Source organism: Simochromis diagramma, unplaced genomic scaffold, assembly GCF_900408965.1.
Source record: "Simochromis diagramma unplaced genomic scaffold, fSimDia1.1 OVJJ01000606.1, whole genome shotgun sequence".
NCBI lineage: Eukaryota > Metazoa > Chordata > Actinopteri > Cichliformes > Cichlidae > Simochromis > Simochromis diagramma.
This window is the reverse complement of record NW_024387233.1, coordinates 1,245,953-1,262,812: the sequence shown is the minus strand read 5'-3', so window position 1 is coordinate 1,262,812 and position 16,860 is coordinate 1,245,953. Positions and strand designations below refer to the sequence as shown.

Below are 16,860 nucleotides of genomic sequence, written 5' to 3'. Positions count from 1 at the left end.
AATACTCACTGTAGAGCACAAGATGTTGATTTCTCCACACTTGAAAATGCACTTTTTACTAAAAAAATCAATGATGGGTTTGGATGATGGATGGAAACGTGACACATCAGTACTGTTGCTATAGTTACCTGGTTTTAATATACTTGATGCGCAGATTTAAACGTCATGGTTAGCCTGTTTGCTGGTTTCCAGGTTATCATTACATGAAAGTCATCGTCCGAAACAACGTCCCGATCTTAAAGTCTTGTGTGAGATTAGGTCAAATATGCTGTCTCGTCATTTGTTTGCCTGACATTTTGGAGAGAGATCGAATAAACAGCAGAGCTTCAACATGCAGGAGGGATCCAGGCTGTGCTTCAACTGAGAACTGAGAGCAAAAATAGGGAAATGCAGAGAGAGCTGCAGTAAGAATGCCCTTTGATTAGTTATAAATAATCACTACCCCGATTATTCATCGCTCTCTGATGCTTCTACCTTAGACGCTCATCAGAGGGCAGATTAGCATCAGAAACAGGATCAAAGCATCGCAGGCTGTTCGCAGCACGTACTGGAGAGGAGTTAAAACAATATCTGATCTGTAAGCAACGAAAGATGGGAAACATTTGTTTTTAAGGATTCAGATAAAAGTGACATTATTGCCTCTCACTTATTACAGTTTCAAAAAAGTCAATATTTCCACTAAGTTAGTTACACAGCTAATAAAACTGAGTTTTTCACCATTAACGATCCTCTAACATGTACATGATCGCATTTAAATGTGAAAAAGTGTTGGTGTTTGGGCCATTTTCTCTGCTTTTTACTGTTGGCAGACTTGTTCGACTGTGCAAAAACAGCCTGTTTATTATTCCTTCAACCACCTTCTGAAAAATCTTGACCGTATATGTGGGTGTCAAAGGACTGTGGGACGTGTTTTTAATACCTTTTCTTGCAAACAACAGACTGGTTGGTTTGTGAGCAGCTGTAGGCTGTATACAGTATGTGGATTTTCACGTATGTGTTGCAAATCCATGTAAAACACATATTCTAAATGTGCTGCATACGTGCTCACAAAACTTTATCAGTGTCAGAATATTCTACGTGTCTTAGTTCTATGACAGAATATCACAGTAGTGTTTACATGACTATGACCTGGAAGCGGAATATTTCTCCAACATAGCTCAAGGCTGGTTGTGCAGCATTCAGGCCTTTTAAAACCCTTCAGGATATTTTACATTACTTGTCCATCTTTTCCAGAACAAGTACAAGGAGGCTATGAAGAGAAACCTCTCTCAAAGTTTTTACTCACAGCTCCCAGAAACCATTGAGACTCAGTTCGCAAAAACAGTTTCTGGGCTGCAGAGCGAGGTAAATGTCTCTACAAACATTATCTGCATTATCTTCCCAGGGGTCCTTGCAAATTATGTCCAAATGTTTAAATGTGTGGTTTACAAGATAATAACATATTACATCTATGCAGATGGAACAAAACTCTATGTTTCACTCACTCTTTTATTTGATTCACATTTGGTTCAGTGGTTAAAATGACAAAATAAATGTAGTTGCACAGGACAGAGATGGAGACGGAGCTTTTTTGGAAAGATATGTATATTTGGAGAAATCTGCCCTATATTTTGTTTATTCATTCTTCTTTTTTGTTAAGATGAAGTACAAAGAAGCAGGAAAGAAGGGCGTGTCAAGCGCCCTCTATTCAACTCTACCTGAGACTCTGGAGACGCAGCACGCTAAAGAGGCTTCTGAGCTGCAGAGTCAGGTACCTCAATTCACTCATCAGCCAAATGTCTCAGAGGTATCAATACATTTAGTCATAGGGTCCAAACCAGTATATATAAACAGAGGAATTGCTTTTCCCACATGGTGCAAACTTTGAGGAACTTTTACTATTAAGTAGTAACTGGATTCCTGTGCAGAAAAGGATATGGATGTTCTTATTAAAGCGATTAAAGACATTGTAAATAATGTTCTTCTACATCTGTTCTAGCTGAAGTACAAGCAGCCTTTAAAGAAAGATGGGCCCAGCCTTTACCACCTGATGCCAGAAACCAACGACACACAGTTTGTTCGTCAGCAGACAGAGATGCTGAGTGAGGTACGATTTCTACCTGCTCTTAGGTAGAAATGTTTTTCATCATCAAATGAACAAAGTACCTCGATCAGCTCTGGTATGCGAGTCCGTTTGTCTCCCCTTCAACAGAGAATTCAGTCTCCAGATTTATTATGTGATCAGTTCAGTAAGCTTTCAAATAAAACGTGACCTGTATAGACAAGAAGTCTGTATGATGTGATCCTGCTGTAATAATAAAAAATATCTGTGTGAATGAAGAACTCTTTGTTCTCATCCTGCTGGCTCTGCTTTGCTTCATTACAAGGTCAAGTACAAAGAAGATATGAAAGAGATGAGTTTCAACTTGTACTCTCTGCTCCCCAACACCCTCGACACCCAGCACGCTAAAGAGCTGACGGAGATGCAGAGCGAGGTGAGTGCTCTGAATATTCAAAGTGCAGTCGGGTCTCATAGAATAACCCAGAGATGATGCTGATTTTATAGAAATATGATTAAATGTAAGATTGTGGTGATATTTACAATTTCTTTTATATTTGCAATTTCTAGCTGAATTAAATACGGAGTTCAGTCAAGATGCATGAGCTCTCATGACGTCTGGCTCCTATAAAATAGGCCAAATAAGCCATAGATCAACTTTAAGGTAAATGCACGTCAGACCACGAGTGTCGACTGGTTTTATATACTACAATTCAAAATGTTAGGGACCTATTTCAGCATTTCTTACATTTATAGATAATAATATAGGAAGGAACCAGAATTGTATGTATTTCATTAAGGCACTGAGGAGGTATTTATGACCGTCATCTGGAAAATTAAAATAGTCAGTGTAATTTACAGGAATTTATTATAATCAATCTAAAACTGGCATCTCAGCCTGTATCCAAATAAAAAGCTATATTTGTAGCTTTAAGCAAATGCTAAGCAAATAATAAATATAGATATTTAGCTATATTTATTATTTGCTTAACAAACCAGGTTAACAAACCAGGTTGGTTATTAACAGTGACGCAACTAATTCTACAAACATATCCCGGATAAGCCCCCAACTGTCACAAGATTTTTTAGGTTCAAACGCCCACATGAATTCTCCCCATATCAGCCAGTTGCCCTCTAATTTAGGCTAACACTACCTTCAAGAAAGTGGAAGAGAAAAACATAATTTGTATACATTTTCATAGTCTTTATGTTTCTGTGGTAGGTAGGAACCTCGGTGTAGAGTTAACTGCACATGACTGATTTTTTAGTGCTAACTGCACTTAAATCTCCAGTGCAAATTGTGTCTTTCAGGCGAAATACAAAAAGGCCAGTAAGAAGGACACATCGACATCTCTGTACCACCGACTACCTGAAACTCTGGAAACACAGCACGCTAAAGAGGCTTCCCAGCTACAGAGTCAGGTATGCAGGAAACAAAAGTCTAAAAACTTTTGTTAACATCAACTTTCAACCGTGAAGCTAGATCCAAACTAGCAAACTGAGAAGAAGCATGTGGTGGTAAAGCTTACTTTAAAAATGGTGCACAAAAAAATCACGAAAGTCTATATTTTGTCTCTGTGTCATGTAGGTCTCATATAAAGACGCTGTGAAGAAGTACTTGTCATGTCCAGTTTACCACCTGCTCCCTGATACTCTGGAGACCCAGTTTGCCCGAGAGGTCACCGACCTGCAAAGCCAAGTAGGTGCAGAGAGACACGGCTGCTTTAGACCAACCTGCAGATTCAATTCTTAAAGCTGTCATAATACATAAAATTATGCCTTACACATGCAGGTCTGGTGCATCTCTTGTTAACTAACCACAATAGTACCTACTCTAATAACGACTGAAAGAAGCATTAATTCAAAACATGATCAGACATCATGTCATGAAGTATCAATAACCTGCATGTATTAAACATGAGGTACAAACCCTGTGACTGCTGTCCCCGCTGTGTGTGATCATGATGAAACTATTACTTAAGTGAAGACATATGCAGACAAATCCAGCTTAGCACTGCTGATGTGATGAGCTCAGTAGATGGTAAAATAAGTCATTAGTTTAGTTTAGTTAACTATTTAATAAACAATAAACTCCCCCATTCACACTTCAGTTGGTAGCTTTGCAGGATGAAATGACTAACAGTTATTCAGTGACGTTCACACTGTGATTTGAGTGGAGTGATGATTGGCTTCCCCAGCATAACTCTGACTAATCCCAGTGTGGTACTGGTATGACTTCAGCCTTACTTTATTTCTTTTAATCAAGGAAAGCCAACTCGGCCCACTGCAGACCTGTGGGAGTATTGGACTCACTGTGTGGCATTTAGAGGGGTGCTGTTTCACTCATCGTACTTTACAGCCAAGTCCTCAGTGTGTAATCAGGAGGACAGAACGGAAGCAGCACAGTTAAATACTGACAGTGTTAAGCAAATTATTGTGAATAAAATGGCAATGAAGAAGACAGAAGGCTCTGATTGGTCAGAAGTTGATGTGTCTTCTAACAATTTCTTTAGATACATTTCTAAAGCTATTTTTCTTAATCCCATGTTACAGATCCTGTTTTCTGTTTTGATTGTAGAAAAAGTACAAGGAGGGGATGAAGAGCATGTCTCAGAGTTTCTACTCTCAGCTGCCTGAAACCGCTGAGACAAAGTTTGCTAAAACGGTGTCTGAGCTGCAGAGCGAGGTGAGATGAAGGAAACTTGAGAGGATGATCAAAAACACTTAAATGTGTTGATGAAAGATAGAAAGAAGCTGTAAGTGTTACATAAAGCTGCTCTTCAGTGAAAGCCTAAATTAATTTGGACAAACATGATGAAGCTAATTTAGTGACGTTGGGACTGAGAATGTGAACGTTTATGCTGCAGATTTAGATGTTCGACAGCTCAAACCAATAAAGCAGTAAAGAAACTGATCTTATTCTTTATGTGATCTTCAGACAAAGTATAAGAAGTCAGGGAGGCAGGAGACCGGCAGCAGTTTGTACTCTGTGATGCCCGAAACTCTGCAAACTCAACACGCCAAGCAGGCCTCACAGATACAGAGCCAGGTACTGTTTGCTGTTTTTACGAGATAAGAAACATATTGTCAGGAGGTAAGACACACCAGAGATTCCTTCAGTTTATTAAAGTCCAGCGGCTTGCCAAGCCTAACGGAGGACCGTCAAGTTTTTAATCAACACGCTTTAAGTTAACTGTTGTATCATAAAAGCCTGGTGTTCATGTTTTCACATGTATTTGCATAAAAAGGCTTAAACTGTAAACATTTTGAATTTCTATCAACATAGTGATGGCTGAAAATAGTTCAAAAATGAAAGCTGTGCTGATGTTGGAGACCATTTGCAGAATAGCAGCTGGGAATCCTTCTGCTCTTTCTTCAATGAAATGAGTAAAACAAGCAAAATGTGACCCACGGTGACTCAAACTCTGGACCTTTTGCTCTCCTTGTCCATTTTATATCCCACTAATCTAACCAATCAACTTTGAGAAATCCACAAAACAGGTTTATAATCCTACAAGACTCTTTGCAATTTTAAACCCTTAAAATAGCTTTAAAAATAATAAAAAAGAGAAAAGGGACAGAAGAATGAGGGACATCTGTGTCTTATATGTTATGCTTGTGGTAGTTGTGTCCATGTACAATAAAAGTTCACTCAGACCGTGTCTTACAAAGTGAGAATTATTGAATGCAATTAAGAAATCAAACGTCTTTCATTTTTTGAAGTACCAAACATTTGACTGACAGTTTATTTGGTTTCTAAGTGGTTTTGAGCTGCCACACGTCTTCTTTCCGTGCAGACTAGTTACTGGCAAGTTGTTCTTTTAAATACAAAAAAAATCTTTGTGTAATTTACTCGTATCTGCATGCAAACTGTCATTGTCTCGCTGTGTGCTGCATGGTGAACTTTATTTTCTAAACTGTCACATCCATCGCCTCCTGCTATCATTACCATTATACCCTGCTACGCAGTCAGTGTTTGGATCTGTTAGCTTAGTGGGATTTTAAAAATGGGAGGTTTCAGGAGTTAAAGGTCACCAGTTTTAGTCTCCCTCTCCTTCCATGAGTTGTCAAACCTCATGGAAAGAGAGGCAAAGCTGGCAGATGGTGCAGTGAAGTCTCCAACTTTGGCATCGCTTTCATTTTGAAACAATTTTTCAGCTAAAACTAGAACAAAACAGTCAGGCCACAGTTATTCAGTGTAAAGAAATACTTTAATAGTTTAATGCAAACCACATCCTTCATCTCTGGATGTGAATGGTGGCAGCTCGGTGCTCTCCTGCTGCCAGACACAGTCCTTTCTCCTCATAAACATGCTCTCTTCTGTGTGTCTAACAACTCTCCTGACTCAAACCCTGAATGCCTTTTCACTACTCAGTTTACGTTTTCAATAAAAGTAAAAAGAAAATAAAAGACCATAAAAACAGTTCTGTTGACCCTGCAGGTGAAGTACAAAGAGGACGGGCAGAAGGAGCTGTCGTCCACTTTGTTCTCCAGCCTTCCTCAAACCCTGCAGACTGAGCTGGCCAAAGATGTGACGGAGCTGCAGAGTCAGGTGACAAACACTCATCCAGCCACTGCTGTGCCTCAACACAGAGGCTTTTATTCAGCAGGAAACTTTTCAAGTCCGAGTCTGAAACTTTCCCAATCGGCCTTTTCTTTAATCTGATCTGCGTGAACACTCATTCTCAAGTTCCTCTGAATCAAACACTGTGGTGTTTGAAGCTTCAAAAGCACAAAAAGTTTGGGAAACTATTTCAATGATATTTTACTTAACATGAAATCTTTCTCACTGGATAACAGATGAGTTCAAAGTCTAAGTGAACGTTAAGATGATACAGTCCATATTTTCCTGCAGTGCTTGTTGATGATGTGACTGAATAGAAGTGCACGTCCAGTTGTTCCTGGTGACCTTTAAGGTTTCCTGCTGTGCACGAGTTCATGCTGTGCCTGTTGAGCTGTCACAAAGTGTTTCTGCTGCAGCTTCTATTATCTGAGGAGGAGGAGGAAGGTTTTCCAAAAATACGACATTAGTCAGGCTGACTCAGCTAGACTTCCTCTAATCACTGCTCGAAGTTAAGAAAACTTTCGCTGTGCTGAAAATAAGTGAAGACAGAAATGTCTGAACTTAAAGTGGAGTTATGAAATTGAGGATGGGGGCAACGCTGAGCCTGGAGAAAGCAAAGTGTTTTATTGCACATTAACAGAGATGTGTTTGTTTGGTTTGTGGTGCAGGTGAAATACAAGGAGGGCTGTAAGAAGGAAACGTCCTCCTCACTCTTCCACCTCATGCCTGAAACACCAGAGATGCAGTTTGCCAAGCAGATGTCGGAGATCCAGAGCGTGGTGCGGCTCTGTTTTCTCTCATCACACACTGATATCTTCCATTCTCCTGTGCATTTCAATGTTCTCTTATTTCTGTTCATTGATTTGTGTTTATTCCTCTTTGAAGGCAAAGTACAAACAGGACAAAGAGGATCTGCCCAACACTTTGTACTCGCTGCTGCCCGAAACTCTGGAGACTCAGTTTGTTAAAGAGATGGCTGAGACGCACAGCGAGGTGGGAGCTCCGAGCTTACTGACCTGCAGCACTCATCATGACTTTAAAGATTTTTCTCCTCAGAGTGAATCCTCTTGAATGTCTGAAATATCAGGGTGAGATAAGGATGAGATTTGCACACCTTGCTGAGACTGACTGGAGCCATCAAACTGCAGGAGTACAAAGAGACAAAGACCAAAGAGAAGACAGGACTATTTATACACAAAGAGTAATCAGGGAAGTTAAAAAATGAGACAAGTGAGACACAGATGGTTACAATCAAACTAAAAAAGGAAATACCAACAGCAGATCTTTTTCTAATGGCTGTATTTATTAAGTCATTGTAGAAATTTATGACACAACAGATTGAAAATAGGGCAAAAAAAGTTTTTTAAGCATGTATGAAAAACATATCAAAGACTAGTATGTGTGCAATCAGGGTCCGAGCTGAGGCAGGCCTGCAGCGTGTTGGACAGCTCAGCCATAAGGACAAAGTCTCAGTTTAAACCCATTAAACTTTTGTATTTATCAGGTAATAACGATCATCAGCATCCAGTAGAAGTAAACTAGAAAACAGTAAATGAAGTCCAACAGAATTCAATCAGCTCTTTCCGTTTTCCCACATTCATGTCATGTCTTAGCTACACAAGGTCAAACAGTTCATCCTATTGGATGCAGCTGGTGATGTCACAGTAGTTGCTACGTCACCTCCCAGTCGCCTGCAGAGCTGATAACACTGCTCAATGAAGGATGAGATATTTCCAGTCATGAGTAGCTGGGAAACAGTTTGAGGCAGGATGAAGTTGTGAGAGTGTGATTCTGTGGGGATTTAAAGTGTGTGTTTGTTTGACAGGTGAAGTACAAGCAGGCAGGTAAGCAGCACGCGGCGTCGTCTCTTTACTCCAAACTGCCCGAAACTCTGGAGACCAAACGCGTCAAAGAAGTGACTGAACTGCAGAGTGAAGTGAGTGAATCCTGCTGTGTGTGGTACCATCGCTCTACCTCAGTCTGCTTTTCCATTATTTCACACTTTTCAAGTTTAGGTTGGAGAAAGCGTTACTTCTAAGTGTTGCAGAGGTAGTTTGGGTGGAAAAACACTTATTCGTTTTATTGCACTGTAAGATTACATCAAGTGCAGTTCCATATATAGCACAAAACAACAGGCAGCAACCCAAAGTGTGTTCCAGTTAGGGGAGAATATATCACCAGTCCAAGTATAGGAGATTATAAGCACAAAATAAAAAAGCCACATACACATGATTCATATCCACAGACCAACTGAGGCCTTTACATGCTCTTGCTGTAGCTGCGTGCGATCTCATCAGGTGCTCCAGCTTCCTCACATAGACAAAGACGTGTCGAGGTTATTTGGTGATTCTGTCTCTCTGTGTATCCCACTCTCATCCTGTGACACCTGGGATACTCCAGGATAGATGGGTGGAAGTGAAGCTAAGGAAAAAACACTGAATAAATATGGTTGGAATATCGTAAATAAGAAAATTATTACGTTAAACAAATCTACAAGTAAAAACATACACTTGATACAAACCGTGAGGCACCTCAGGCTTGACTGGAAGCAGGAACTGATTTAAAGTTGTCAGCTGTTTGACTTTATGTGGGATGACAGATTAATCCAGAGCCAGGAGGCAAGAACAGAGAAGACCTGTCACCCTCAGTTTTTAGGTTAGAGGGGGGGGCACTGAGGGAAACTGCTGAGGATGACTCCAGTGAACTGGCAGCAAAATGTGGAGTTACTCGATCTGCAACATACAGCTGAGCTGATCCATGAAGAGCTTTAAAAATAAAATGTAAATAAATCCTGATTCCGCAGCTAACCAGTGCAGCTGAGCTAAAACTGAAGTGATGTGTCATCTTTTCTCTGGACCGATTAAAAGCCAAGTAGCTGCCTTTTGAACCAAAGAGTCGGACAAACCAAATGTAGGCTGGAAGTCACAGCAGCATCAACTACAGTTTGCTTAAGATATAAAAGCTGTTTTAATTTATCAGTGGTTTGTCTGGTAAAAGAACTGTAAGGTTTTCATTTATCGTTCAAACTGGATTCACACTTAGCAGAGCTAATGTTGTTTGAGCTCAGGCTCCAAAACTGCCATTTCCACTATAATTTAATTCAAATACGTTGGGTTTTCACCCAAATGTAGAAGGTCACATGTGACAAGTAGATAAAACTGAGTGTCGTCAGCATAACGGTGAATATGGTGTTTTTGGTTGATGTGTATAGAAGAAAGAACCTAAAACATTTATAATAGATGAACTGAAACTGAAAACCAGCTTTGTGAAAGAAATCATGGATCGAGATGTATCTCTTATGTCATCTCTGTTATTATCTGTTTCCAGTAAGCAGCAGAGTAAAATGCAGCTGAACTGATGCTTAAAGACTTTTCACAGGAATTTTAAAAGCAGCACAGAAACAGCTGTGAAGTGATCCGTTTGTGCCAGTTGCAAAACAGGAAAGTTGGCAGGTAACCCAGCGAGCCCCTTTTTAAATGCAAATCAAGATGATGCTTTTTCTTTCCAATCATTTCTGGCACAGCTGTAAACAGCTGTTATCTGCTGGGAGCCAGTGAGGAGTTCAGCTGTTGCCTGAGATGAAGATTTCTTGCAGTGTTTTGTTGTTTGTTTATATAACATCTGCTGAGGACGTCGTTCTGTCTGTGAACACGAAACCTTCTGAACTCCTGGAAACTTTGTCTGGGTCATGTTAACAATCCATTAACATTTGCCTTAAATCCACCAACGTCTTCAAGGTCAGCTCAAGGATTTATTGGTAGAAAACTGAGGAGCAAAAAGCTGTGCTGTATGTGCCAACATACAGAAAGCACTGTTTTACAATATCATGTCATATTTGACCTCTGACCTCTCCCTCAAGCTCGATAGATTTACCTGAAGGTCAAATTGATATTAATGCTATTTTAAACTATATTTCTTGCTGCCTTTGCTTTGGCTGAAGCTCAGCAGGTAGAGCACATCGTCTACTAATAGGAAGGTCGGTGAGTCGATCCTTGACTGCATGCCAAACATCCTTGGGCAAGATACTAACCCCAAGTTGCTCCGATGCATCCATCCGATTATGAATGTGTGTGAATGTTTGATAGAAAGCAGTTAAGCAAAGGAAACAAAGTGTTTATATGAATGAGGCATGTTGTATAAAGTGCTCTGGGTTCTCCATACTTGTTATCAATACCTATTATCCATCACTCACACCTACATAATGTTTGTGTAATCAAAGTAAACTTTTGTTTTGTTGCCCTAATCTAATTTTACTGCTTTACAAGTTACATTTAAAGAGAATAAAGAAAATATATTTTGTATGAATATATAAAAAGTACAAAACTCCTCCCTTAAAAGTAAATCCTGCCAGACTGAGCTGCCTGCGATTGCTCACCTCAGCGTGTCTCTTGTTTACTTGAATTCTTTGTTTCCAACAGAAAAAGTACAAAGATGAAGGGAGGAAGGAGATGATGTCGCCTCTGTACGCTCAGCTGCCTGAAACCACAGAGACCCACTTTGCCCGGGAGATGAGTGAAATACTGAGCGAGGTACAGTTCTGCTGCTATGATGCATTAAGGATTACAAAGAACAGAAAGTGTAGTAAGTAAGGCCACAGCATTAAAAGCAGCTGCCTGATATTGCCCCACAAAAACTTTCACTGTTCAGGGCTTGGATGTGGGACCTGCAGTGTTTTGACTTCACCTGGTCTTAAGGTGCTTGGAGGAAAACACTGGAAGGTGGCATTACATGTTCCCGTTACTGTTCTCGCCGATGTTGGATTGGATTTGTATCTGCAGGATTTAGAGGCCAGGTTTACACTTTGCGCTTGTCACGTTCACGTCAAAGTAACATCTGCATGAATGCCAGGGAGTCCTGCTTTTTAAGACCAGGAAAGTCGCACTGATACCAGCTGTTTGCTGTGATTTCTGTTTGCAATAAGGCAACTGCTGGTTGAGCAACTCCGACATTTCAAGGCTGAAGAGCTGTAAGATCTCTGAGACTGTCTGTATGCAACATGTCATATACAGAATATGTAATAAAGGACTGAAGGATTGTGTCTGAGTCCAGCTGTGAGCGTTAGCTGGAAGTGAAGAGAAAAAAAAGTGATCCTTATATCATTTCCATCTCTGGGAAACTGCTGCCTCCAATTACTGAGCTCATCTCACAGAAGGATGAAAACAGTTCAGATAAGTTTTGTAGTGGATCCTGTAGGAAATCCCTCTGATTCCACTCATCTGCACGTTTGCTTTGTCTTGGTTGGTGTAATATCTGCTGAGAGACAGGAGACCAGCGTCTGATGCCACGTCTTTGTCTTCATTTCTAGAACAAATATAAGGAAAGTGGGAAGAAGAGCCAGAGTGTCAGTGTGTATTCCCAGCTGCCACAGACCAACGAAATGCAGTTTGCCAAAGCTGTATCTGAAATACAGAGTGAGGTACGGGAACATCGTGTGTTTAAGATCTGTTTAGAAGTCAAACCTCAGTCACAGCGTTTACGTTCGATGCCTTTATTTATTATTTTCCTCTCTTTGTTTTGCAGAGCAAATATAAAGAAGCAGGGAAGAAGGAAGCGTCCAGCTCTCTGTACTCGAAGCTGCCCGAGACTCTGGAGACTCAGCACGCCAAAGAGGTGGCACAGCTGCAGAGTCAGGTACTCACATCACAGACAAGAGAGAAAACACAAGCAAATGTTCCTCTGCAGTTTGAATTCTGCCTGTTGTTTGGTGTCTTTGTAGGTGAAGTATAAACAGGACGGTAAGAAGGAGGTGAGCAGCTCTCTGTATCATCAGCTACCTGCAACCACAGAGACACAGCTGGCCAAAGAGCTGAGAGATATCTGCAGTGAGGTGAGAAACACAGAGACACAGTCTGAATGTGAAAGTGTCCCTGCTGTGTGTCAGCTGTTTAAAGTCAGTGTGTGTGTGTGTGTGTGTGTGTGTGTGTGTGTGTGTGTGTGTGTGTGTGTAGGTGAAGTACAAAGAGGAGGGTAAGAAGGAGATCAGTAAGAACTTGTACTCGCTGCTCCCAGAGACGGCAGAGACACAGTTCGCCAAACAGATGTCAGAAATACAGAGTGAGGTGAGGACCCTGAACGCACCACACAGGTGTATAGTTTCATCAGATCTCAGAGGATCTGTGTCTGTAAGAAATCTACAGTTTGCAGCACTACTTCTATTATTAGTATTATAGTAAAAAAATAACTGTTTTTAAGTTTTTCGTGTAGGATTAAAAACATTTTTCATTCTTTTGTTTGAAGGCAAACTACAAGAAGGACAAAGAGGATCTGCCCAACACTTTGTACTCGCTGCTGCCTGAAACTCTGCAGACTCAGTTTGTTAAAGAGATGGCTGAGACGCACAGCGAGGTGGGAACTGTTTTAGTGATCATCACTGTCCTGCCATTTTTGGACAAAGCGTTGTTCCAGACAATATTTGGGTTTGAAGACTGAGTGTGTCCGACTATCAAGTACTGAAGTAGCACTGCATTGTGCAGAGACCTTATAAAGCAGGGAGACAACACTCGAAGATCCCAGAATAAACAGCTTTGAGAGAATTCTGAAACTTCAAACACTTGGAGTAAGAATAAAGTCCAAATTCAGATATTCTCAAATAATTCAAAATTCCCAAAACAATGAAAATTCCCAAACGCATAAATACTGAATGGACTGCGTTTATTGTTTTATATGTGAAGCTGGTCTTTTCTCTATTTTAGGCCATCTAAGCATTGATGCAATGAGGCTGCATTTGTCAGCTCTGATAACACGGAGCTCCTGTTTTTCCAGCTCTGTCGTCCGTGCATCCTGGCACTTTGGATCAGTTCTGCATTTCCAGTCTGTCACAGCTCACATGTCACTCAACACATAATAACCTGACAGTTAATTCAGTTGTTGTCAGTGAACTTCTATATACAGGTGTTATCCAAAAAGTAGCTCATAAGTCTTGATAAATACGTCCGTGTCCGAGAGTTTGGAGTGATGTCACATCTACGTTTAGATGCTTCCAGCACTCTGCTGTGTTTCTAAGGTCATATCAACACGTCCTGTTCTGGATTTATTAAGTCAAACTGGAAATTTAGGACACGAAACATTAACAACAGAAGACCAATAAACATTTTTAGCATGTTGGAAAACACATCAGAGACTGATACGGTCCTTCAATGGCAGCAGTGAGAGTGGGCGCTGCTGTGGACGCAGTCCTGCAGCGTGTTGGACGGCTCAGATACTCTGACCTTAAACCTGTTAAACAGCTTTACATTAATAAGCTCCAGCCGCAGCACACGGGTGCAAATAAACTTACAACAGTAAATAAACTCCAACAGAATTCAATCAGCTCTGTCCGATTTCCCACATTCATGGCATGTCTTAGCTACACAGGGTCAAACAGGGCACGGACCTGAAATCCTATTGGATAGATGCAGCTGGTGATGTCACAGAGTGGTTACTAAATTAACTCCCAGTCGCCTGCAGAGCTGATAACACTGCTCAGTGAAGGATGAGATATTTCCAGTCATGAGTAGCTGGGAAACAGTTTGAGGCAGGATGAAGTTGTGAGAGTGTGATTCTGTGGGGATTTAAAGTGTGTGTTTGTTTGACAGGTGAAGTACAAGCAGGCAGGTAAGCAGCACGCGGCGGCGTCTCTTTACTCCAAACTGCCCGAAACTCTGGAGACCAAACGCGTCAAAGAAGTGACTGAACTGCAGAGTGAAGTGAGTGAATCCTGCTGTGTGTTTCCTGTTTCCTGCTCCTCACGCTTCATTTGGCTTTTATTTAATCAGGGTTGGAGATGTGAGACTGTGTGATTACACACAGAACAGTGCATGTACAGTGTTTAACACTAAGCAGCAGGAGCTGACCTACAGTGCCTCCAGTTGATTAGATACCATCAAGTACAGGAATCTAAACACAACGGACCAGAGTCACGTAAACACACAGCAGGTAGAACAGTTACACAGATGTTAAAAACAGAATTAAAATTAAAACTGCGAATGAAGAAGAGAACAATTAGCTGCACAGTGGTGCAACGCCTCTGCACAAAGTACCCGTGGTTTAAATCCACCAGGCGTCTGGACCTGTCTGTGTGGCTTCTCTCCACACAGGCGACACATCATCCAACACTTCTTTCACAAAGCTGGTTGCAGTTTCACCACTGTCCAAAGGGTTTCTGTGTTTCTGTTATTACTGTGAAGTGTTGGCTTTATGTTAGTACAGCGAGCCAAAGAAACTCAGCAGGTGACCCGACGAGCTTCTTTTAAATGCAGGTCCAGATAGTGTTTTTTTTTTCTTTCCAATCATTTCTGGAACAGCTGTAAACAGCTGTTATCTGCTGGGAATCAGTGGAGTTTATTCTTGTTCGCAGAGATGAAAAGTTTTTGTTTCTTTTTCTTTACTTGAATTCTTTGTTTCCAACAGAAAAAGTACAAAGATGAAGGGAGGAAGGAGATGATGTCGCCTCTGTACGCTCAGCTGCCTGAAACCACAGAGACCCACTTTGCCCGGGAGATGAGTGAAATACTGAGCGAGGTACAGTTCTGCTGCAGATCTTTCATCTTCTATACGAGACTTCTTAATGTGATGTTCAGAGACTCTGGGGACCTCTGGGGGTGTCCTGTGGGGGCTTGATGTTTTGAGTAGAGGTCTCTGGCATAACTGCACCTACTTCCAAGGTGCTTGGAGAAAATTACAGGGACGTTGGCAGTTTGGGTTCTTGCAGGGCCTGTGAGCAACTCCAAACATTTCAAGGCTGAAGAGCCGTAAGATCTCTGAGACTGTCTGTATGCAACATGTCATATACAGAATATGTAATAAAGGACTGAAGGATTGTGTCTGAGTCCAGCTGTGAGCGTTAGCTGGAAGTGAAGAGAAGGAAAAGTGATCCTTATATCATTTCCATCTCTGGGAAACTGTTGCCTCCAATTACTGAGCTCATCTCACAGAAGGATGAAAACAGTTCAGATAAGTTTTGTAGTGGATCCTGTAGGAAATCCCTCTGATTCCACTCATCTGCACGTTTGCTTTGTCTTGGTTGGTGTAATATCTGCTGAGAGACAGGAGACCAGCGTCTGATGCCACGTCTTTGTCTTCATTTCTAGAACAAATATAAGGAAAGTGGGAAGAAGAGCCAGAGTGTCAGTGTGTATTCACAGCTGCCACAGACCAACGAAATGCAGTTTGCCAAAGCTGTATCTGAAATACAGAGTGAGGTACGGGAACATCGTGTGTTTAAGATCTGTTTAGAAGTCAAACCTCAGTCACAGCGTTTACGTTCGATGCCTTTATTTATTATTTTCCTCTCTTTGTTTTGCAGAGCAAATATAAAGAAGCAGGGAAGAAGGAAGCGTCCAGCTCTCTGTACTCGAAGCTGCCCGAGACTCTGGAGACTCAGCACGCCAAAGAGGTGGCACAGCTGCAGAGTCAGGTACTCACATCACAGACAAGAGAGAAAACACAAGCAAATGTTCCTCTGCAGTTTGAATTCTGCCTGTTGTTTGGTGTCTTTGTAGGTGAAGTATAAACAGGACGGCAAGAAGGAGGTGAGCAGCTCTCTGTATCATCAGCTACCTGCAACCACAGAGACACAGCTGGCCAAAGAGCTGAGAGATATCTGCAGTGAGGTGAGAAACACAGAGACACAGTCTGAATGTGAAAGTGTCCCTGCTGTGTGTCAGCTGTTTAAAGTCAGTGTGTGTGTGTGTAGGTGAAGTACAAAGAGGAGAGTAAGAAGGAGATCAGTAAGAACTTGTACTCGCTGCTCCCAGAGACGGCAGAGACACAGTTCGCCAAACAGATGTCAGAAATACAGAGTGAGGTGAGGACCCTGAACGCACCACAGAGGTGTATAGTTTCATCAGATCTCAGAGGATCTGTGTCTGTAAGAAATCTACAGTTTGCAGCACTACTTCTATTATTAGTATTATAGTAAAAAAACTGTTTTTACGTTTTTCGTGTAGGATTAAAACATTTTTCATTCTTTTGTTTGAAGGCAAACTACAAGAAGGACAAAGAGGATCTGCCCAACACTTTGTACTCGCTGCTGCCTGAAACTCTGCACACTCAGTTTGTTAAAGAGATGGCTGAGACGCACAGCGAGGTGGGAACTGTTTCCGTGTTGTTTCAGACAATATTTTGGGTTTTAAACAAATAGTCAAAGTAACATTAGGTAAAGAAAATTGTGGTACAGGTATAAATTCCAGGTTAAAAAATCCTGTGGTGCAGCATGGTGGTGGAGTGGTTAGCACCACCCAGAGAGTTTCTGCGGAGTTTGAATATTCTCCCACAGAAG

General features: G+C 41.3%; 1 protein-coding gene across 11 annotated transcripts in view; it reads left to right on the top strand.

Annotated features, from left to right (window-relative positions):
- LOC120746893 (LIM zinc-binding domain-containing Nebulette-like) overlaps nt 1–16,860 on the top strand; it is a 171,141-nt gene that overhangs the window by 67,868 nt on the left and 86,413 nt on the right. For 4 of the 11 annotated variants that reach the window (XM_040052407.1, XM_040052408.1, XM_040052413.1 and 1 more), the window contains 25 exons: nt 1,234–1,344; nt 1,640–1,750; nt 1,979–2,086; nt 2,367–2,474; nt 3,350–3,460; nt 3,627–3,737; nt 4,617–4,724; nt 4,977–5,087; nt 6,480–6,590; nt 7,271–7,381; nt 7,488–7,595; nt 8,428–8,538; nt 11,021–11,131; nt 11,908–12,018; nt 12,123–12,233; nt 12,319–12,429; nt 12,551–12,661; nt 12,840–12,947; nt 14,177–14,287; nt 14,991–15,101; nt 15,671–15,781; nt 15,886–15,996; nt 16,082–16,192; nt 16,276–16,386; nt 16,561–16,668. The exons of 4 other annotated variants lie outside the window; for them this stretch is intronic. In XM_040052407.1, coding sequence (XP_039908341.1) covers nt 1,234–1,344; nt 1,640–1,750; nt 1,979–2,086; nt 2,367–2,474; nt 3,350–3,460; nt 3,627–3,737; nt 4,617–4,724; nt 4,977–5,087; nt 6,480–6,590; nt 7,271–7,381; nt 7,488–7,595; nt 8,428–8,538; nt 11,021–11,131; nt 11,908–12,018; nt 12,123–12,233; nt 12,319–12,429; nt 12,551–12,661; nt 12,840–12,947; nt 14,177–14,287; nt 14,991–15,101; nt 15,671–15,781; nt 15,886–15,996; nt 16,082–16,192; nt 16,276–16,386; nt 16,561–16,668 — 2,757 coding nt within the window. Of the gene's footprint in view, nt 1–1,233; nt 1,345–1,639; nt 1,751–1,978; nt 2,087–2,366; nt 2,475–3,349; nt 3,461–3,626; nt 3,738–4,616; nt 4,725–4,976; nt 5,088–6,479; nt 6,591–7,270; nt 7,382–7,487; nt 7,596–8,427; nt 8,539–11,020; nt 11,132–11,907; nt 12,019–12,122; nt 12,234–12,318; nt 12,430–12,550; nt 12,662–12,839; nt 12,948–14,176; nt 14,288–14,990; nt 15,102–15,670; nt 15,782–15,885; nt 15,997–16,047; nt 16,193–16,275; nt 16,387–16,560; nt 16,669–16,860 lie in introns of those variants that run through there. 3 more of the 11 variants (XM_040052418.1, XM_040052415.1, XM_040052419.1) reach the window with 3 other exon arrangements.